At 44.8% G+C, this 22,768-nt stretch overlaps 1 protein-coding gene across 1 annotated transcript in view; it reads left to right on the forward strand.

Annotated features, from left to right (window-relative positions):
• The window catches only part of LOC126416323 (uncharacterized), a 1,316,869-nt gene that overhangs the window by 532,410 nt on the left and 761,691 nt on the right, over positions 1–22,768 (forward strand). Inside the window, exon 2 of the mRNA XM_050083987.1 lies at positions 14,977–15,185. Within this exon, the coding sequence (XP_049939944.1) occupies positions 14,977–15,185 (209 nt within the window). The remainder of the gene's footprint in view (positions 1–14,976; positions 15,186–22,768) is intronic.

Raw genomic sequence — 22,768 nt, forward strand, 5'->3', positions numbered from 1 at the left:
CGGATGTTTTCTATAACGAAGGAATTGAAAAGTTGGTACAACGCTACGACAGATGTCTAAGTGTGAGCGGCGACTGTTTGGAGAAGTAGCTAGAAGGTGTAGCTAACTGTTGCAAATAAAACAGTTTTGATTTTCACTGTGGTTTCCATTGCTCGACCTATCGTTCCTTACTTTCCAAATAGCCCTCGTGTATATACTCGTACTTTCTAATTTTAATGCCTCACGTAATGCGTTCGATTCTTAACTTAAGAATGTATCTCTTAATCAGATCATGACAGAAAATTTTTAAATTTGATCAGTGTTTTCGTGTAACAGTGAAAACTGAAGTTTTGGTGTCCATGACAACTGTGTTATAGCCAATGTTTAGCTGGGGTGGGTTGCAGTTTTAGCCATTGAGTATTATAGATACAGCGTGTTTGAAAAGTGCATTTGATGGTATGTGGCGGCGCTTTCAATGTTTCGAAATTTGTTCTTCCAATTGATATTAACGTTTGGTTGCAATTGAAAAGCAGTAGCAGCGACTGCCTTGTTTTGTGCTTTAGAATTACGAGTATTAGCAATTGCCAGGGAAATGATAAAAAATTTCAACAGTCATGCATTGGAAGTCGCTATGTACTATGATATGACAAGCACCGGTAGGATTTGATAGCTGCATGGTTTGCTAGAGGAACTTGTGAAATGCCTCATTTAGTTTCTACACCCTCTATAACTTTAAATTTAATCTGAGTACATAACTGATATGGTCTCTGTGTTAATTGCCCAAAAATACTTCCCTTGGAATAGAAAATTGTGCCCCACGACTGAATAGTAACGCGATGTGAGTACAAGTTAGGGGGTTTTCGGTAGTAGTAAAGATTTTCGTCGCGCAACTATAAATACAAGGGTTTCCGAACACCTATTTGAGTAGTGCTTATTTACGACCAATACACCAAAATCTCTCATCACAGCCTTAAAGTGTATTGCATACTGTCTTATAGAGAGAGTGCATGCAATGGTGATGAATACTCCACACTGTATAGCCTATTACCAACTTACAAGGAGCATTTACTACAATGGCCTTGCGAACATATTCAGGCCCAGCCCGAGTCCCGAATTTCTCAGCAGCTGAGACTTACTTTCAACTTGCTGTATCATGCAACCAAACAAATAAATATGTTTTACGCCAATGGAAGTTTAACAGAATAATGATTGCAATGAAGACGGAATGTATTACGGAGTGGGGTGGCGCAGTGGTTACCACGCCGAACTCGCATTCGGAAGAATGACGGTTCAAACCCGCATGCGGTCATCCTGTTTAGGTTTTCCGTGATTTCCCTAAATCGCTTCAGCAAATTCCGGCATGGTTTCTTTGAAAGGGCACGGCCGACTTCCTTCCTAAACCGATGGAACCGATGACCTCTCTGTGCCCTTGCCCAAATCAACCAACCAACTCTAAAGTATTCAGCGAAGGAGACACATGGCAGCTGACACTGGAAACATGACAAATTATCAGTGTCTTTGGGATGAAAAGCGATTGAAGATAACTCTACGACACTTTTGATTATTATTCAAGAAGTAAACATTTAGATGTGTGTAAAAATTACATACAACCTGACATAAAACGATAATTTGGGTAGCGACGAAGTGGGGTACATAATTTTTTATTCAGTTGTGTTGATCGCAAAATTTTTTTCAACAGAATTACTGGTTTCGGATATGCAGTACCCATCTTCAGAATCTATCACAGAAGTAAAAGAAGAAACGTTACTACTGTATCTACTAAGAAAATGAAAATCCAATGATGTTTTATAATATAAACAAGGTGTACCTCTCATCTGCTGCACTGCAACAAGTCATAATTATGTAAAAATAACATGAGTCAGAGTTGCCATCAGTGTTTCACCTGTTTATACAGGATGCTCTACAATTCCCCTTTCAAACTTCTCAGACTTGTAGAGGATACTGAGTAGCCAATATTTTGAATTGGGGCCCCTGTCCGAGAACGTACCGTTCCCGTGCTACAGACGTTTAAAAACATATTTGCTAGCTAGGTATGCAACAGGGTAGTCATGGTGAGAGGTGCTTAAGGCGGAGCAACTGATGTCATCTCATGTCTGTCCTATCTCTCCGACCACGTTCGATCTTCATTCAGTGTTGTGTTAGAGCAACATGGTTGAGTAGTCTACACGTTTTCAGAATACACCCACATAATCATTCTGAACGGTGAAGCTCACGGTAATGGAAGAGTTGCTCGTCGCCTTTATCAAATTCTTTATGCAAAACGACTCCATCGCATACCCTTTTCACCACAGTTACACAGCGGCTCCGAGAAAGGGGTACCTTCACCGTTACGAGGAGTGGCTGTGGAGCTCCAGGGAGACGATGCACACTTGAATTGAGGATGCAGTGTTGCATCGCGTTGAAGGGAACCCATCAACGAGTACACGAGGTATTTCTTTAGTTATTAATAACCCGCCGCGCGGGATTAGCCGAGCGGTCTGAGGCGCTGCAGTCATGGACTGTGCGGCTGGTCCCGGCGGAGGTTCGAGTTCTCCCTCGGGCATGGGTGTCCTTAGGATAATTTAGGTTAAGTAGTGTGTAAGCTTACGGACTGATGACCTTAGCAGTTAAGTCTCATAAGATTTCAAACACATTTGAACATTAATGACCGAAACTGTAAAACAAATGATGTGCTGGGCCTCGCCTAGTAAATTACATGTGTAAAGCTTATCGCGTTACCAACATGTCTTTAAATGGTTGTAGCACGGAAACGGTACGCTTCCAGACATGAATTCCTGTTCAAAGCATTATCTACTCAGTACCCTCTACAAGTCCTAGAGATTTGTAAGGGAAATCTTATAGCACCCTGTATACAAGATGAATCACATAAAACTTGCAGCGCAAATATCGCGGAAATGGAAAGTGCTATTGGTGCCTGTTATTCACAGATAACAATTCACTTGATGCCTTCCTAAGAGAGATTCTCCACACCTTCCAAACTAATTATGTAAGTGTAGGCCAGATATAGCTCAAACTCAAAGATACAGTATTGACAGAAATAGATAGATCCATATCGCATAAGTTAATGAGAGACGGGACTGATCCACCATGGTACACAAAATGTCAGAACGATGTTACAGAAGCAACGGAAAAAGCGTGCCAAATTCAGAAGAACGCAAAATCATCCAAGACTGGCTATGTTCCACGGAAGCTCGAAATTTAGTGCGGACGTCAATACTTTTAACAGGTTCCACAATGAAAATTTGTCTCAAAATATGGTAGAAAACGCAAAGAGATTCTCGTCGTATGTATAGTACACCAGTGGCAAACAACAGTCAATACCTTCACTTCGTGATAGTGATGGAAATGTTACCGATGATGGTACCACTAAGGCGTGGTTACTAAATACAGTTTTCCGTAATTCCTTCACGAAAGAAGACAAAGTAAATATTCCAGAATTCGAAACCAGAACAGCTGTTGGCATGAGTGATATAAAAGTATATATCTTAGGCGTGGCGAAACAAATCACTTAATAAAGGCAAGTCTTCCGGTCCAGATAGTATACCAATCAGGTTCCTTTCAGACTATGCAGACACAATGGTGTCTTTCTTAGCAATCATATATAACAACTCACTTGACGAAAGGTCTGTTCTTAAAGACTGGAAAGTAGCACAGGTCACACCAATACTCAAGAAGGGAAATAGGAGTAACCGATTGAATTACAGACCCATATCACTGACCTGAATTTGCAGTACGATTTTGGAGCATATACTGTACTAGACTATTATGAATCACCTTGAAGAAAATGAATTATTGATACATTACCAACACGGATTCAGAAAATATCGTTTTTGTGCAACACAACTCCCTCTTTATTCCCTTGAAGTAATGAGTGCTATCGACAAGGGATCTCAGAGCGATTCCATATTCTTAGATTTCCAGAAGGCTTTTGATACCGTTCCTCACAAGCGACTATTAATCAAATTACGTGCATATGGAGTATCGTCTCAGTTTAGTGACTGAATTCGTGATTTCCTCTCAGAGAGGTCGCAGTTCGTAGTGATAGACGGTAAATCATCGAGTAGAAGAGAAGTGATATCTGGCGTTCCGCAACGTAGTGTCATGGGCCCTCTGCTGTTCCCCATTTATATAAATGAGCTTGGTGATAATCTGAGCAGCCCCCTTAGATTGTTTGCAGATGACGCTGTACTTTACCGTCTAGTAAAATCATCAGACGAGAAATTCCTATTACAATATAATCTGGAGAGAATTTCTGTATGGTGCGAAAATGGCAATTGGCACTAAATAAAGAAAAGTGCGAGGTCATCCACATGGGTGATAAAAGAAATTCGATAAATTTTGGGTATACGATAGATCTCACAAATCTAAGGGTTGTCAATTCGACTAAATACTTAGGAATTACAATTACGAGCAACTTAAATTGGAAAGACCACATAGATAATATTATGGGGAAGGCGAAACAAAGACTGCGCTTTGTTGGTAGAGCACTTAGAAGATACGACAAACGCACTAAAGAGACAACTTACATTTCACTTTTCCGTCATCTGCTGGAATATTGCTGCGCTGTGTGGTATCCTTTTCAGGTAGGACTGACGGAGGACATCGAAAAAGTCCAAAGAAAGGCAGCTCGTTTCGTGTTATCGCGCAAAAGGGGTGAGAGTGTCATTGGTGTGGCAGTCACTGAAACAAAGGCGGTTTTCTTTGCGGCGAGATGTATTTACGAAATTTCAATCACCAACTTTCTCTTCCGAATGCGGAATATTTTGTTGAAACCCACCTACGTAGGGAGAAACGATAATAAAATAAGAGAAATAAGAGCCCAACGGAAAGATTTAGGTGTTCCTTTTTCTCGCGCGCCATTCGAGAGTGGAATGGTAGAGTAGTAGTATGAAAATGGTTCGATGAGCCATCAGCGAGGCACTTAAGAGTGAATTACAGAGTAACCATTTAGATGTATATCTAGATGGATTGGTAGTCAGGGTCTCGTGTTGTTAGTCAATTGACAACTCGTAATGAGACCTAGAATGAGTATTTTTGTGCAAACATACACGTTTTAAATGGAACAACGCCTGTTGACACTAACAAACTAGAAGTAGGGTGTATTAAAATGTGAGTGGCGTTTGTTGCAGGATTCTAGTGCGAGTCGTTTACGAGATACAGTATTTTGAGGAGTTCCTACACCGACACTTGTACAATGCCTGTCGTAGCACACACTAAATAAAACACAGGAGCCAACACGACTTATGTGCATTCAAACCAGTAACAGACTACTGAACATCACAGGTTGTATCTAAAATGAGCACCGGCAGCGGGAACACACGATTCCAGTCTGGTATGGAACGACTGCTATACAACTGCTAGCATCTCAGCGGAGCTGTCTGAGGAGACTGCAGTAATATGTCGTTGTATATCATCGGGTGTAGTTGGTATGTCCTTGTCTTCAGCTTTCCTCACAGAAAAAATTCTACAGGCGTCAAATCCGGGGAACGGGACGGCCAAGGAACGGGTCCTGTGCGTTCAGTGCAAGTATCTGGAAGGAATTGGTGAAGACAGGCAGTAGTACTTTGAGCATTATTGGCTGGACAGCTATCATGATGGCACCACAGGTTCCTCCAGTCTGCAGAGGAACGCTTTGTAGCATCCGTCGAACACTGTATGTTAGGAGGGTGCGATGCTTGTGCGCATTCAGTGTTCCGTGAAAACCGGGTCTATGAGCTGATACTTCATGAGCCCCAACTACGCGTTTACACTCCATGTAAGCTGACGTTCCAACTGACGAAGCGAACGGGGATTGTCAACAGACCAGTAATACATGTTTCGCAGTTCAACTGGCCATGATTGATAAATGTGGCTTCATCAGTAAACATGATAGGTGCCGGCCGGGGTGGCCGATCGGTTCTAGGCGCTACAGTCGGGAACCGCGCGACCGCTCCGGTCGCAGGTTCGAATCCTGCCTCAGGCATGGATGTGTGTGATGTCCTTAGGTTAGTTAGGTTTAAGTAGTTCTAAGTTCTAGGGGACTGATGACCTCAGATGTTAAGTCCCTTATGCTCAGAGCCATTTGAACCATTTCGAACAGGATGTGCATTCTATATGTAACCCGCTTAACGTCCATGGCAGCTTTGACTCATGCTATTTTTACATGGTGAGCACCTGTTGCAGTATAGTAGAATAAGAACTATATTGCGTTTGTATTATAATTCTTCTGCGGTTTTTTAATGTCTTAGTATATAGTAATGTTTTTTCTTTTACTTCTATCGCCGGTTCTGAAGACGGCAACTATATAGCGGAAATCGGTAGTTCTGCTCAAAAAATTTCGCAATCAAGACAATTAAATAAAAAACTAGTAAAATTACATACGTCCATCTTCGGACCGCAGGGAATACAAGATCACAAATTATCAAAACTAGAACAAGAAGAAACTCCAGTGCCGTGGATGAAATCGTCAGTAGTTCGCCATGATGGTTACGCTGCTGAATGTGCTCTCTTACTGTAAGAAGAGAAGCCCATTGTGCCTCGCGGCTCCACCTGCAGGTGGCGCTAAATCCACTGACAGACGCTTATTCCGTTTGGACTGGCTCACGGCATTACCGGGACCAATTCTGCATGCAGTGTGCATCAAACACATACACAGTTATTAAAATCAGTTATGTGTGATTTTTATGACTTAGGAGCAGCCATATGGAACTGCCGGAAGTGGAACGTCAACATAAAACCGATTCATTCAGAGAATCGTAAGGAAATATAATTCATTTATGAAATAGATGCCTTATAAAAAGAATTCTTGATTGTTGTTGATAAGTCTGGGTTACTAATCAGGTAGGAGTGATAAGTTGGAGAACATCTTACGAGAAGCAGCACGATATCGAATAGTCTGTGCGAGAACGTTATGGAAATGCTCAACAAACTTCACGTCTCTTCCATGTTGTAACCTTCCACTGTATTTCTTTCCGTATGAAATTTAGCCCAACTTTGCCTCCCACTCTATAAAAGTCTACGTATTACAAAAACTATGTACCCACAAATTGTTATCCAACTTATACTCGTATGCTAACCTTTGACTAAACAGAACCTAATTTGAACTGAACTGTAACTCATCTGAATGCAACTTGTCAGTTTATTAAATGCACAACTGAAGTAAAACAGTTATCTAGTCCTCATCAATATTTCCACTTACCTCGCGTCTTGACAATATTGTTTCAGATTTCTCAGAAGTACAGCAGCAAGCAGGCAGCCGCTTAGCTAGAGTTCTATTTCTAAATAAATATTCAAACTGTTCTACAGCACATGTGATAGTGCGAAATGATAAGCAGTGGGGTGCGGAGAGTAACTATTCCTGTGAAATGATATTCCAAGACATGTTGTTGTTGTGGTCTTCAGTCCTGAGACTGGTTTGATGCAGCTCTCCATGCTACTCTATCCTGTGCAAGCTTCTTCATCTCCCAGTACCTACTGCAGCCTACATCCTTCTGAATCTACTTAGTGTATTCCGAGACAACGACTCTAAAATGATCACTTCACTTGATCTTCACACATAACATAGGTCAGAACAGCATTATGCTTAACGAAGTGAACAATGATTTAAAGAGGGTACAACATTAACAGAGAATTACTATTAAAATCAAACAGCGTAATCAATTAATATGTTAATACATGACTCAGAGAATTGGGGTAGTCTTCGTCTCAGCTCTGCGCAAGAGAACTAAGTTACCTAGCTCCAAATAACCATTCCTACAAATTAGGTGTGCCTTGCTGCAGTCTTACCTCGCTTCGCTTTCCGTTGTGTAAATCATATTCATCCTTGCTGTCCTTCATAAATAATATTTCTTCATGTAACAGATACAATCACAAGTCCACACAGCACTACTGAATACGTCCATCACCTTCCACACTCAGCTAAGAATGTATCAGTCTGCGCAGAGGCAAAGACTGTCCTATGACAAGATCAAAGGTTGTTTGACAGTAACATAAATTGCTCTCTCTGTCTGACATACACATCGATAACACGCAAAAATCACAATGGCATGACCATCTTACAATGCAAGTGCATGCACAGCAATTTACACTGACAATCTCGTAAAAAGTTCTTGCGTTGATTGCATGCACAGGGGTCAACAAAAACACATTACCAAGCCCTGTACGGTGCAGGGAAACCGTTGACATTCAAAACAGCATTCAGCTGTCTCAGGAACGAGAAGTATAGGTCGTGTATGGTTTTCAATGGAAACTCATACGATTCATAATTCAATATAGTGCTGATCTGAGATAACGTCCGCGCGGGATTAGCCGAGCGCTGCAGTCATGAACTGCGCGGCTGGTCCCGGCGGAGGTTCGAGTCCTCCCTCGGGCGTGGGTGTGTGTGTGTGTTTGTCCTTAAGATAATTTAGATTAAGAAGTGTGTAAGCTCAGGGACTGATGACCTTAGCAGTTCAGTCCCATAAGATTTCACACACATTTCAATACTTTTTGAGATAACGGTGACTGAGGTGGATAGCGATAACGCACACTTCTATCCAAAATGGACCACAAAACTTCAGTAACTATGCGGCTATGGTGGCCGGATGAGATACGACACCTCTTTTTCGTACCCACGAAACCAGCCTTGGACGATGCGAGCTGAGTGAACAGGGAAGTGAACCGTTGTGGAACAGACAGTGCATCGTGGGATGGTCCTGATCAGCCAAAAAGTAAAAACCTTGACAATAATGCGACCCAGTAGAGTACGCGTGGAACCCGTTGATTCCCACGATATATCTCCCCAGATCATAAACAGACCTTCGCCATGTTTGGCTCCTGAGGCATAGACTCGGGAAGATGTTATGCGTGAAAGAAGACTCATCCGACCAAATGAATTTCTGTCATTGCTCCATAGCCCCCAGGTTTTGTGGCTTCGACACTACGTTTTGCTGATACGGGCATTTGAATCATTGATGACTGGTTTTGAAATTCCACCTCACCCTACAGTGCCTCCTTTGTGGATCTTCTTTTGTGATGTTATGGCGCCGAGAGGCTTCGCGATTGCAACATCCAGTTCTGCAGTGATTTTTGTAGTTCTCGTACTCTTATTTTACGTTACGCTCCTGTTCATTGTCGGAATGTTACGGTGACTCAACGTAAACTTTCGTCCATGTTTTCCCGCTTTCCCTGTATACTTTGTTACGGTACCTCTTGAAACAGTGAAGACTTCGGGTGCCTCCATTACGGAAGCACTCAGTATACTAGCACCAACAAGTTGCCCACGTTCGAATTCACTTAGCTCCGACATAACGCACTCTACACAGAACATTGTTCTGACCACTGCCGTACGTGCAACGTATTGATGACATTACAAAGGGGCCGATCACAGTGACATATTACAACATCAGCACAACCTGTGCAGCATTGATTAGAAACCGCATTTACGAGAGCTAAGAGAAAAAATTATCCGAACGCGACAACAATCGGCATATGTGATGCACAGACAAAAACATGATACTAGTTTAAGAAAAGCTGGATCATTTGTCTAGGGAAAGAGTTTGACAATCTGAGGAAGACAATAACGATTCGATCCACATCTGGCACTTAAGCAACCAGTTCTTCATCTTGGCGTTGATTAATAGAGTTGTTGGATGTCCTCCTGAGGGGAATCGTTCCCAATTCTGTACAACTGACGGCTTAGATAGACAAAATTTCGAAATGATTGGTGAGTCCCGCGCATAATGCTCCAAACGTTCTGAATTGGGTAGAGATCTTGCGACCTTGTTGTCAAAGCTGGAGTTTGGCAAGAACGAAGGCAAGAAGTACAAAGTTCCGCAATGTACAGCCCAGACCAGCTGATCTCCAGACAACTCTTCTGACTGGAGGCTAAGTGAGTGAGGTAGAATTGTTTTTAATGATGCGTCCTGCTTCGACCTGAGCCCCGACGATAGCGGATAGCGGTGGGGTACCAGCCTGACCGTCAACCGCCATACAGCCCGACAGACAAGACTGGTGGTCCTTGTTGCTAATTTCTTTTCATAGCTGGACCTCTTTGGTTTGGTCATAAGCGACACCCTTAAAGCGCAGTGATACTTTGATGATACTCTACGCACCCGGTAGTTTCCCTTCATGCCAAGGCATCCTGGGCTTACATTTCAGCAAGACAAATCCTTCCCGCACACGGCGAGAGATTCTACTGCTTTTCTTCGTGTTTGCTAAACCCAGCCTTGACCAGAAAGGTCGCCGGACCTCTCCCCAACTGAGAACGTTTGGAGCAATAGAGGTTGGTCCCCCGACCTCCTCGGGATTTTGACCACCTAGCGCACCAGTTGGACAGAATTTGGCACGATATCCGCCAGGATGACATCCAGCAATTCTGCCAGTCAGCGCCAAGTCGAACAGCTGCTGTCATAATCGCCAGAGATGGGTCAACGCGTTATTGACTTTCTCGATTTGTGAAGCTCTTTCTCTGGAATAAGTAATCTAGTTCTTATGAAATTGTAATCGTTTGTCTGGCTACGTACACCACAGCCAACGATATCCGTCCCATTCGGATAATTTCTTCGTGGTGCTAATTTTTTTTTTTTTTTTTTTTTTGGTCTTAGAGTGTATACAAGCATGTATTATTATGAAAGAAAGTCATCGGCGTACGTTAAAATGTAGTACATGTGAGATACCGCCGGTGCTAGGAGAACGCTCTGAACTATATTGATAAAGGAAACTACCATAGAAAAGCGGTTTACCTCAAAAAAATGGTGCTCTGAGTACTATGGGACTTAACATCTGTGGTCATCAGTCCCCTAGAACTTAGAACTACTTAAACCTAACTAATCTAAGCAAATCACACACATCCATGCCCGAGGCAGGATTCGAACCTGCGACCGTAGCGGTCACGCGGTTCCAGACTGAAGCGCCTAGAACCGCACGGCCACACCGGCCGGCTAGTTTACCTCAAATACACAATTATTAATACGACATATTTGCAATGTTTTACGCCTGTTGCTGTGTACACTGATTTTATATTAATAGCTTAGCAGAACAGGAATGGATTTCTTTTCCCCTCTACGCTTGATATGTTACATTTAGTAGCGTTCAGGATCAGCTGGCAGTCTTTGCACATGTCATCGAACCTTCGCAGGTCTTTCTGCATTTCGTCACAGTCAAGTAACTATACAACCTTCACACAGCCAACAGCATCGTCCGGAAAAAGCCTCACGTACCTTCCGATGTTATCTGACAAATCGTTTATAAACGCTGTACACGCCAATAGCCCTAACACGCTCCCCTGGTGCTCCAGGAACTAACTTTGCACCTGTCGATAACGAATTTAGTTCTGTCTCGTAGAAAGGTATGAATCATGTGACAAATCTGGTCCGATCTTGGTAGGGCTGTATTATGTTCCCTAAACGGCAATGTCGAATTGTATCGCATGTCTTCCAGAAATCAAGGAGCACGGGACAGGAATCAATCTGGGCGCCGTCACCACATGGTATATTTCAAAACAATTTGACGTTTGTAGCATGTTGCTTTTTTAGTGTTGCAATTTCAGTGACCAGTAATGCTGTTCCTGCGATAAGGATAATGTTACGAGGGCGTGCTGAAATGTGATGCCTCGGAACTTTTTATCTAAACTCTTTTAAGGCTTTTTAAATTAAACAAACTTTTTTAACATTCTATATCTTTACTCTTCATGTCTACATATTTACACTCCTGAAAATTGAAATAAGAACACCGTGAATTCATTGTCCCAGGAAGGGGAAACTTTATTGACACATTCCTGGGGTCAGATACATCACATGATCACACTGACAGAACCACAGGCACATAGACACAGGCAACAGAGCGTGCACAATGTCGGCACTAGTACAGTGTATATCCACCTTTCGCAGCAATGCAGGCTGCTATTCTCCCATGGAGACGATCGTAGAGATGCTGGATGTAGTCCTGTGGAACGGCTTGCCATGCCATTCCCACCTGGCGCCTCAGTTGGACCAGCGTTCGTGCTGGTCGTGCAGACCGCGTGAGACGACGCTTCATCCAGTCCCAAACATGCTCAATGGGGGACAGATCCGGAGATCTTGCTGGCCAGGGTAGTTGACGTACACCTTCTAGAGCACGTTGGGTGGCACGGGATACATGCGGACGTGCATTGTCCTGTTGGAACAGCAAGTTCCCTTGCCGGTCTAGGAATGGTAGAACGATGGGTTCGATGACGGTTTGGATGTACCGTGCGCTATTCAGTGTCCCCTCGACGATCACCAGTGGTGTACGGCCAGTGTAGGAGATCACTCCCCACACCATGATGCCGGGTGTTGGCCCTGTGTGCCTCGGTCGTATGCAGTCCTGATTGTGGCGCTCACCTGCACGGCGCCAAACACGCATACGACCATCATTGGCACCAAGGCAGAAGCGACTCTCATCGCTGAAGACGACACGTCTCCATTCGTCCCTCTATTCACGCCTGTCGCGACACCACTGGAGGCGGGCTGCACGATGTTGGGGCGTGAGCGGAAGAGGGCCTAAAGGTGTGCGGGACCGTAGCCCAGCTTCATGGAGACGGTTGCGAATGGTGGAGCAACAGTGTCCCTAATTTGCTGGGAAGTGGCGGTGCGGTCCCCTACGGCACTGCGTACGATCCTACGGTCTTGGCGTGCATCCGTGCGTCGCTGCGGTCCGGTCCCAGGTCGACGGGCACGTGCACCTTCCGCCGGCCACTGGCGACAACATCGATGTACTGTGGAGACCTCACGCCCCACGTGTTGAGCAATTCGGCGGTACGTCCACCCGGCCTCCCGCATGCCCACTATACGCCCTCGCTCAAAGTCCGTCAACTGCACATACGGTTTACGTCCACGCTGTCGCGGCATGCTACCAGTGTTAAAGACTGCGGTGGAGCTCCGTATGCCACGGCAAACTGGCTGACACTGACGGCGGCGGTGCACAAATGCTGCGCAGCTAGCGCCATTCGACGGCCAACATCGCGGTTCCTGGTGTGTCCGCTGTGCCGTGCGTGTGATCATTGCTTGTACAGCCCTCTCGCAGTGTCCGGAGCAAGTATGGTGGTTCTGACATGGGTCTGACACACCGGTGTCAATGTGTTCTTTTTTCCATTTCCAGGAGTGTATTTCTCAACATGGTCATCTCGGCGACGAACATATTTCTCTCATCCAGTTCATTGATATCGTACTGCAGAATGTTTGACCTGGTTGGCAGAGCCAAAACCTCACCTGTGCTAGCACCGCTTCGTCAATATCAAGGCAAACTTCTCCAAGGAGTTCTTTAAATGTGTGAAACAGATGAAAATCGGATGCGGCCAAATTGGGAAAGTATGGAGGATGATCGACGACGGTGAAACCAAGGCATCGGACATGCCGCAGAGCTCGTATGTGGTCTGGCACTGTTGTGCAGAAGCAGAGGCGATACTACTACCTCCATAACCATCCATCATCCACGTTCTCAGAATGAGACTTTCACTCTGCAGAGGGGTATGAGCTGATATGAAACTCCCTGGCAGATTAAAACTGTGTACCTGACCGAGACTCAGGACTTTTGCCTTTCGCGGGAAAGTGCTCTGACCGACTGAGTTACCCAAGCACGACTTACGACCCGTTCTCACAGCTTCAATTCCGCCAGTACCTCGTCTCCTGCCTTCCAGACTTTACAGAACCTCTTCTGCGAACCTTGCACGACTAGCAATCCTGAAAGAAATAATAATGCGGAGACATTGCTTAGCCACAGCCTGGAGGATGTTTCCAGAATGAGAAATGGTTAGAGCAGTTGCCCGCGAAAGGCAAAGGTCCCGCGTTCGAGTCTCGGTCCGGCACACAGTTTTAATCTGTCAGGAAGTTTTATCTAGTACGTTCTACTTCCCGCGGAGTGCGTCCTTCACTAGGCCAAACATATGAAAATCGGAAGGTGCAAGATCCGGGCTGTAAGGAGGATGAGGAAGAACAGGTCGATGAAGTTTCGTGAGCTCCTCTCGGGTGCGCAGACTTGTCTGAAGCCTTGCGTTGTCTCAGAGAAGGTGAAATTCGTTTGCATTTCTCGCATGTCATTTCTTCAGCTTCCTTAGAATAGTACAACGCACTTCAGAGTTGATCATTGTAACACGAGGCAAGACATCAAACAGAATAACCCATCAGAGTCACAGAATACCGTCGCAATGCTTTTACCGGTTGAGGGTACAGTTTTGATTTTTTTTCTTTGGAGGATTGGTGCTGTAACGCCACTCCGTAGATTCCTCTGACGATGTTCGACAAAAACTTTTACGATAGCCCCGAAAGACGCAATAAATTCCGCACGAATAATCCTTCGTTGCTCTTTATGGTGTTCTGTAAGGCGGTGAGGTATTCAATGGGCATTCACCTTTGAGTACTCCGATTTCTGAGCGAGAGTGTCAACACTACCAAAAGAGATGTCCAGTTGTGCAGCGAGGTGTTCGATTTTGATCCATCAGTCACCTCGAATGAGAGTGTACGCACGTTCCAACACTGCAGGAGTTATAGCTGTGTGCGACCAGCCGGCACGCGGGAAATCAGATTTGCGTGACTTTGTTGCGATGATGGCAGATGCCTGGCCCAACGACTCACCCTGCTTTTGTTCACTGCGAGATCTCTGTAGACATTCTGCAGAAGCATCTCTGAATATCTACGATGCTCTGGTTTTGCGCCAAAAGTAACTCAGTAACTGCTTCCTGTTTGGAGCGTACCTCCGTTACGGACCCCAATTTGAAGGCCACGTATGGGAACTTCATGGAACCATAAAGGGCTGGAGCGAGAAAAAAATATATTGCCTTACTCACTGAACGCCCCTCATACTATTCGGTGGCAGAGGGTTCCAAATATGTAGACATGCAGAATACAGGTGTAGAATGTTAATAACGTTTGTTTTATTTAAAAAAGCTGTATGAGTTAAAAAGTGCGGAGGCCTTATTTTACAGCACCCCCTCCTCATCTATTGACTGTCCCCCAGCAGCAGGTCCGCCTATTCGTTGAACACGTTCTCTTGTGGTGTTGGCAGGTGGGCAGTGCCTCAAGGACGTGCGCTTCCGCGTGCAGCCTGCGGTGGTGGAGCGCGGCCGGCCGGCCTCCCTGCTCTGCGAGTACGACTTGGAAGGCGCGCCTCTGTACGCCGTCAAGTGGTACCGCGGCCGGCTCGAGTTCTTCCGCTACTCGCCGAGCGAGCGGCCCGTCTACAAGATCTTCCCCTTCCCCGGCATCTCAGTCGACGTAAGTATGCGCTCGCTTCAGCTCGCTCTGTCTGACCGCTCTCGAATCCTTGTAGGTGCGCCAGGGTCCCGACCGACTGCCGAATTCCGCAGCGGCGCAACAGGTTGAAAGCCAGAGCCTAGCTGAAGCAGTGCACAGTTGAGACACCGTAAGCCTGCGGCCAGGCGAACGATTTCTCTCCGCAACCGAAAGCACGTTTTCCGCTACTATCTCATCCGATTTTGCGGAACTATTCGATAAAAAAATTACTGTTCCGCATCTTGTAGGCTCACACTGCAGCTCTATAACGGATTGAATCTTTTTTCGGTATTCCTCATAAATATTATCATTCATAAATTTAGACAACATTGTCTGTGGAATGCAACCATCTAGTGCTTGATTAAAACAACAGTCGTGATCACAATAATATTTGTTCATTATTGCCGGTTTCGCCGTATGTTAAAGCCATCCTGAGATCTTTAGACCCGTATGCCTGGCGAAGGCAGCTCCTCGATTCCTCACGTGATGCCACGATCGTAGTATCATGTGAAGAACCGAGGAGCCGCCACCAACAGCTACGTTGTTGTTTTTGCGGTCTTCAGTCCTGAGACTGGTTTGATGCAGCTCTCCATGCTGCCGGCCGAAGTGGCCGTGCGGTTAAAGGCGCTACAGTCTGGAACCGCGAGACCGCTACGGTCGCAGGTTCGAATCCTGCCTCGGGCATGGATGTTTGTGATGTCCTTAGGTTAGTTAGGTTTAACTAGTTCTAAGTTCTAGGGGACTAATGACCTCAGCAGTTGAGTCCCATAGTGCTCAGAGCCATTTGAACCAAGCCAGCTCTCCATGCTACCTTATCCTGTGCAAGCCTCTTCATCACCTAATAACTACTGCAACCTACATCCTTCTGAATCTGCTTAGTGTATTCATCTGTTGGTCTCCCTCTACGGTTTTTACCCTACACGCTTCCCTCCAATACTAAATTGGTCATCCGTTGACGCCTCAGAACGTGTCCTACCAATCGATCCCTTCTTCTAGTCAAATTGTGCCACAAATTCCTCTTCTCCCCAATTCTGTTCAGTATCTCCTCATTAGTTACGTTACATATCCATTTAATCATAAGCATTCATTCTCCTGTACCACCTCATTTCGAAAGCTTCTATTCTCTTCTTGTCCAAAGTAGCTATCGTCCATATTTCACTTCCATACGTCGCTACACTCCATACAAATACCTTCCTAACACCTAAATCTATACTCGATGTTAACAAATTTCTCTTCTTCAAAAATGCTTTCCTTGCCATAGCCAGCTTACATTTTATATCCTCTCTACTTTGACCGTCATCAGTTATTTTGCACCACAAATAGCAAGACTCATTTACTCCTTTAAGTGTCTCATTTCCTAATTTAATTCCCTCAGCATCACCTGATTTGGTTCGACGACATTCCATTATGCTCGTTTTGCTTTTGTTGATGTTCATCCCCTATGGCACCACCCGTAGGAGGCCCAAAAATATTTCAGGATGGCTTTAACATAAGCCGAAACCGGTAATAATAAACAAATCTTATTGCTAACTAGACTGTTGTTATAATTAAATATCTTTATACTTCGAAATGAACTAACTCACAGCAGATATTTCGGGGGAGTTCACATTTGATGCATTTTAGGTCATACATTGCGGCATATGAAAGATGGCTGACATACAACTCTTGTCTGTGAAGGATGAGGAAGAGTTTAAACTTCCCGTCAACAGCGAGGACATTACAGACGGAACACAAACTCGGACTAGGGCAAGATGAAGAAGGAAAGTAGCCATGCCCTTTCGAAGGAGCCATCCCGGCATTTGCCTTAAGCTGGGTTTAGGGAAATCACGGAAAACCTAAATCAGGATGACCAAACACGGGGTTTGAACCGTCGTCCTCCTGAGTGCGAGTCGAATACAGTGTGCTAGCCACTGTAATACGCCGCTCGGTTTGTTTTTTTTTTGAAGCAGATAGGTGGCATGTACTAGTGGCTGGCCGCTATGGGCTCCAACACATCACACCTGAAGCTATGGCCCCGTGCTATGTGGAGCTGTGCTTGTATTTCTCTTTCCTATGTGATTCATGCCCCCCCCCCCATGAACCATGGACCTTGTGCCGTTGGTGGGGAGGCTTGCGTGCCTCAGCGATAAAGATGGCCGTACCGTAGGTGCAACCACAACGGAGGGGTATCTGTTGAGAGGCCAGACAAACATGTGGTTCCTGAAGAGGGGCAGCAGCCTTTTCAGTAGTTGCAGGGGCAACAGTCTGGATGACTGACTGATCTGGCCTTGTAACATTAACCAAACCGGCCTTGCTGTGCTGGTACTGCGAACGGCTGAAAGCAAGGGGAAACTACAGACGTAATTTCTCCCGAGGACATGCAGCTTTACTATATGATTAAATGATGATGGCTTCCTCTTGGGTAAAATATTCCGGAGGTAAAATAGTCCCCCATTCGGATCTCCGGGCGGGGACTACTCAAGAAGACGTCGTTATCAGGAGAAAGAAAACTGGCATTCTACGGATCGGAGCGTGGAATGTCAGATCCCTTAATCGGGCAGGTAGGTTAGAAAAGTTAAAAAGGGAAATGGATAGGTTAAAGTTAGATATAGTGGGAATTAGTGAAGTTCGGTGGCAGGAGGAACAAGACTTTTGGTCAGGTGATTACAGGGTTATAAATACAAAATCAAATAGGGGTAATGCAGGAGTAGGTTTAATAATGAATAAAAAAATAGGAGTGCGGGTTAGCTACTACAAACAGCATAGTGAACGCATTGTTGTGGCCAAGATAGACACAAAGCCCATGCCTACTACAGCAGTACAAGTTTATATGCCAACTAGCTCTGCATATGATGAAGAAATTGAAGAAATGTATGACGAGATAAAATAAATTATTCAGGTAGTGAAGGGAGACGAAAATTTAATAGTCATGGGTGACTGGAATTCGTCAGTAGGAAAAGGGATAGAAGGAAACATAGTAGGTGAATATGGATTGGGGGGAAGAAATGAAAGAGCAAGCCGCCTGGTAGAATTTTGCACAGAGCATAACTTAATCATAGCTAACACTTGGTTCAAGAATCATGAAAGAAGGTTGTATACCTGGAAGAATCCTGGAGATACTAAAAGGTATCAGATAGATTACATAATGGTAAGACAGATTTAGGAACCAGGTTTTAAATTGTAAGACATTTCCAGGGGCAGATGTGGACTCTGACCACAATCTATTGGTTATGAACTGCAGATTGAAACTGAAGAAACTGCAAAAAGGCGGGAATTTAAGGAGATGGGACCTGGATAAACTGAAAGAACCAGAGGTTGTACAGAGTTTCAGGGAGAGCATAAGGGAACAATTGACAGGAAAGGGGGAAAGAAATACAGTAGAAGAAGAATGGGTAGCTCTGAGGGATGAATAGTGAAGGCAGCAGAGGTTCAAGTAGGTAAAAAGACGAGGGCTAAGAGAAATCCTTGGGTAACAGAAGAAATATTGAATTTAATTGATGAAAGGAGAAAATATAAAAATGCAGTAAATGAAGCAGGCAAAAAGGAACACAAACGTCTCCAACATGAGATCGACAGGAAGTGCAAAATGGCTAAGCAGGGATGGCTAGAGGACAAATGTAAGGATGTAGAGGCTTGTCTCACTAGGGGTAAGATAGATACTGCCTACAGGAAAATTAAAGAGACCTTTGGAGAGAAGAGAACCACTTGTATGAATATCAAGAGCTCAGATGGCAACCCAGTTCTAAGCAAAGAAGGGAAGGCAGAAAGTTGGAAGGAGTATATAGAGGGTTTTTTACAAGGGCGATGTACTTGAGGACAATATTATGGAAATGGAAGAGGATGTAGATGAAGATGAAATGGGAGATAAGATACTGCGTGAAGAGTTTGACAGAGCACTGAAAGACCTGAGTCGAAACAAGGCCCCGGGAGTAGACAACATTCCATTAGAACTACTGATGGCCTTGGGAGAGCCAGTCATGACAAAACTCTACCATCTGGCGAGCAAGATGTATGAGACAGGCGAAATACCCACAGACTTCAAGAAGAATATAATAATTCCAATCCCAAAGAAAGCAGGTGTTGACAGATGTGAAAATTACCGAACTATCAGTTTAATAAGTCACAGCTGCAAAATACTAACGCGAATTCTTTACAGACGAATGGAAAAACTGGTAGAAGCGGACCTCGGGGAAGATCAGTTTGGATTCCGTAGAAATGTTGGAACACGTGAGGCAATACTAACCTTACGACTTATCTTAGAAGAAAGAGTAAGAAAAGGCAAACCTACGTTTCTAGCATTTGTAGACTTAGAGAAAGCTTTTGACAACGTTAACTGGAATACTCTCATTCAAATTCTGAAGGTGGCAGGGGTAAAATACAGGGAGCGAAAGGCTATTTACAATTTGTACAGAAACCAGATGGCAGTTATAAGAGTCGAGGGACATGAAAGGGAAGCAGTGGTTGGGAAAGGAGTGAGACAGGGTTGTAGCCTCTCCCCGACGTTATTCAATCTGTATATTGAGCAAGCAGTAAAGGAAACAAGAGAAAAATTCGGAGTAGGTATTAAAATTCATGGAGAAGAAAAACTTTGAGGTTCGCCGATGACATTGTAATTCTGTCAGAGACAGCAAAGGACTTGGAAGAGCATTTGAACGGAATGGACAGTGTCTTGAAAGGAGGATATAAGATGAACATCAACAAAAGCAAAACGAGGGTAATGGAATGTAGTCAAATTAAATCGGGTGATGCTGAGGGGATTAGATTAGGAAATGAGACAATTAAAGAAGTAAAGGGGTTTTGCTATTTAGGGAGTAAAATATCTGATGATGGTCGAAGTTGAGAGGATATAAAATGTAGACTGGCAATGGCAAGGAAATCGTTTCTGAAGAAGAGAAATTTGTTAACATCGAGTGTAGATTTAAGTGTCAGGAAGTCGTTTCTGAAAGTATTTGTATGGAGTGTAGCCATGTATGGAAGTGAAACATGGACGATAACCAGTTTGGACAAGAAGAGAATAGAAGCTTTCGAAATGTGGTGCTACAGAAGAATGCTGAAGATAAGGTGGATAGATCACGTAACTAATGAGGAGGTATTGAATAGGATTGGGGAGAAGAGAAGTTTGTGGCACAACTTGACTAGAAGAAGGGTTCGGTTGGTAGGACATGTTTTGAGGCATCAAGGGATCACAAATTTAGCATTGGAGGGCAGCGTGGAGGGTAAAAATCGTAGAGGGAGACCAAGAGATCAATACACTAAGCAGATTCAGAAGGATGTAGGTTGCAGTAGGTACTGGGAGATGAAGAAGCTTGCACAGGATAGAGTAGCATGGAGAGCTGCATCAAACCAGTCTCAGGACTGAAGACCACAACAACAACAACATGTGATTCATGATGTCGGTTGCAGTCAGTATCTGAATTTTACATTGTATTAAGAATTATTTTCATTTTAAAACTAGAAATATATAATAGCTTATCCAATGGCAATTTAGCTATATACTGTATGCTGCGTACTGCAGAATTATAAGTATGTGAGAAAAATGGCCACCAGCTTTAGACCTATTTACCGTTAGTGAATATGACTCTGCCACAAACTTTGATGAAACAAGAAATGTAGCACCAAATATTAACAGAGGTACAATGGCTAATTTTTTTGTAGGTGATACTGGTAAATTACCTCGATCGGGCAGTAAATTCTGAGCTGTTACGTACACCAGAATGTAAACAGTCATATTCATTTTCGTTCACATGTAGAGTTACGTTAATTTGTCATTTTCAGTAACTGTATCTGTATGTTTGCTCCCTGCCGCCGTTGGATAAGCAGCTGCAGCAGCAAGTCGTATACTCCTAGCTCACTCATTTGTTACATAGTTTAATTCTTAATTTCTTTGCTTGTTTTTGGTACTTGCATTGTTTAATTCATAAATTTCGGGCGTATTATAGTATTTGAGAGTTGTAGCATCGCGTTTTAGTATATGATTAGTGTAAACTCGCGTAGTCTCCTTCCGCCGCAGAGCAGTGTCAGCAGTGCGCAAGTAGCAGCATTACTGCATTTACTAGGCAATCTTGTATTTTAATAACCGTTGAAATTTTGTTGATTTGTTGCGCTCTCTGTAGATTAGTTCAGACGTTCTTTGCAAAACAGTTTTTAGCATGGATAGGGACTGCAACTGCTGTGTTCGGATGCAGGCTGAGTTGGCATCCCTTCGCTCCCAGCTTCAGGCAGTGTTGGCTTCGGTCACACAGCTTGAGGCTGTTGCCAATGGGCATCACTGTGGGGGTCCGGATGGGGGTTTGACGGGGGCGGCCAGCTCGTCCCACGCATCCCCTGATCGGACTAAGACTGTGGTTGCCCGGGATACTGCCCGCATTGAGGCTGATCCCTCACCTGTGGTAGAGTGGGAGGTCGTTTCAAGGTGTGGCAGGGGGCGAAAGACATTCTGGAGGGCTGAACGGAAAGCCTCTCCAGTTTGTCTGACGAACCGGTTTCAGGCTCTGTCTCAGGCTGATACTGATCTTCGGCCTGACATGGCTGCTTGTCCTATTCCAGAGGTTGCCCCTCAGTCTGCAAGATCCGGGCAGTCGCAGAGGGTGGGCTTACTGGTAGTTGGGAGCTCCAACGTCAGGCGCGTAATGGGGCCCCTTAGGGAAATGGCAGCAAGAGAGGGGAAGAAAACCAATGTGCACTCCGTGTGCATACCGAGGGGAGTCATTCCAGATGTGAAAAGGGTCCTTCCGGATGCCATGAAGGGTACAGGGTGCCCCCATCTGCAGGTGGTCGCTCATGTCGGCACCAATGATGTGTGTCGCTATGGATCGGAGGAAATCCTCTCTGGCTTCCGGCGGCTATCTGATTTGGTGAAGACTGCCAGTCTCGCTAGCGGGATGAAAGCAGAGCTCACCATCTGCAGCATCGTCGAAAGGACTGACTGCGGACCTTTGGTACAGAGCCGAGTGGAGGGTCTGAATCAGAGGCTGAGACGGTTCTGCGACAGTGCGGGCTGCAGATTCCTCGACTTGCGCCATAGGGTGGTGGGGTTTCGGGTTCCGCTGGATAGGTCAGGAGTCCACCACACGCAACAAGCGGCTACACGGGTAGCATGGGTTGTGTGGCGTGGGCTGGGCGGTTTTTTAGGTTAGATGGCCTTGGGCAAGTACAGAAAGGGCAACAGCCTCAACGGGTGCGGGGCAAAGTCCGGACATGCGGGGACCAAGCAGCAATCGGTATTGTAATTGTCAACTGTCGAAGCTGCGTTGGTAAAGTACCAGAACTTCAAGCGCTGATAGAAAGCACCGAAGCTGAAATCGTTATAGGTACAGACAGCTGGCTTAAGCCAGAGATAAATTCTGCCGAAATTTTTACAAAGGTACAGACGGTGTTTAGAAAGGATAGATTGCACGCAACCGGTGGTGGAGTGTTCGTCGCTGTTAGTAGTAGTTTATCCTGTAGTGAAGTAGAAGTGGATAGTTCCTGTGAATTACTATGGGTGGAGGTTACACTCAACAACCGAACTAGGTTAATAATTGGCTCCTTTTACCGACCTCCCGACTCAGCAGCATTAGTGGCAGAACAACTGAGAGAAAATTTGG

The sequence above is a fragment of the Schistocerca serialis genome, chromosome 8 (genome assembly GCF_023864345.2).
Source record: "Schistocerca serialis cubense isolate TAMUIC-IGC-003099 chromosome 8, iqSchSeri2.2, whole genome shotgun sequence".
Lineage (NCBI taxonomy): Eukaryota > Metazoa > Arthropoda > Insecta > Orthoptera > Acrididae > Schistocerca > Schistocerca serialis.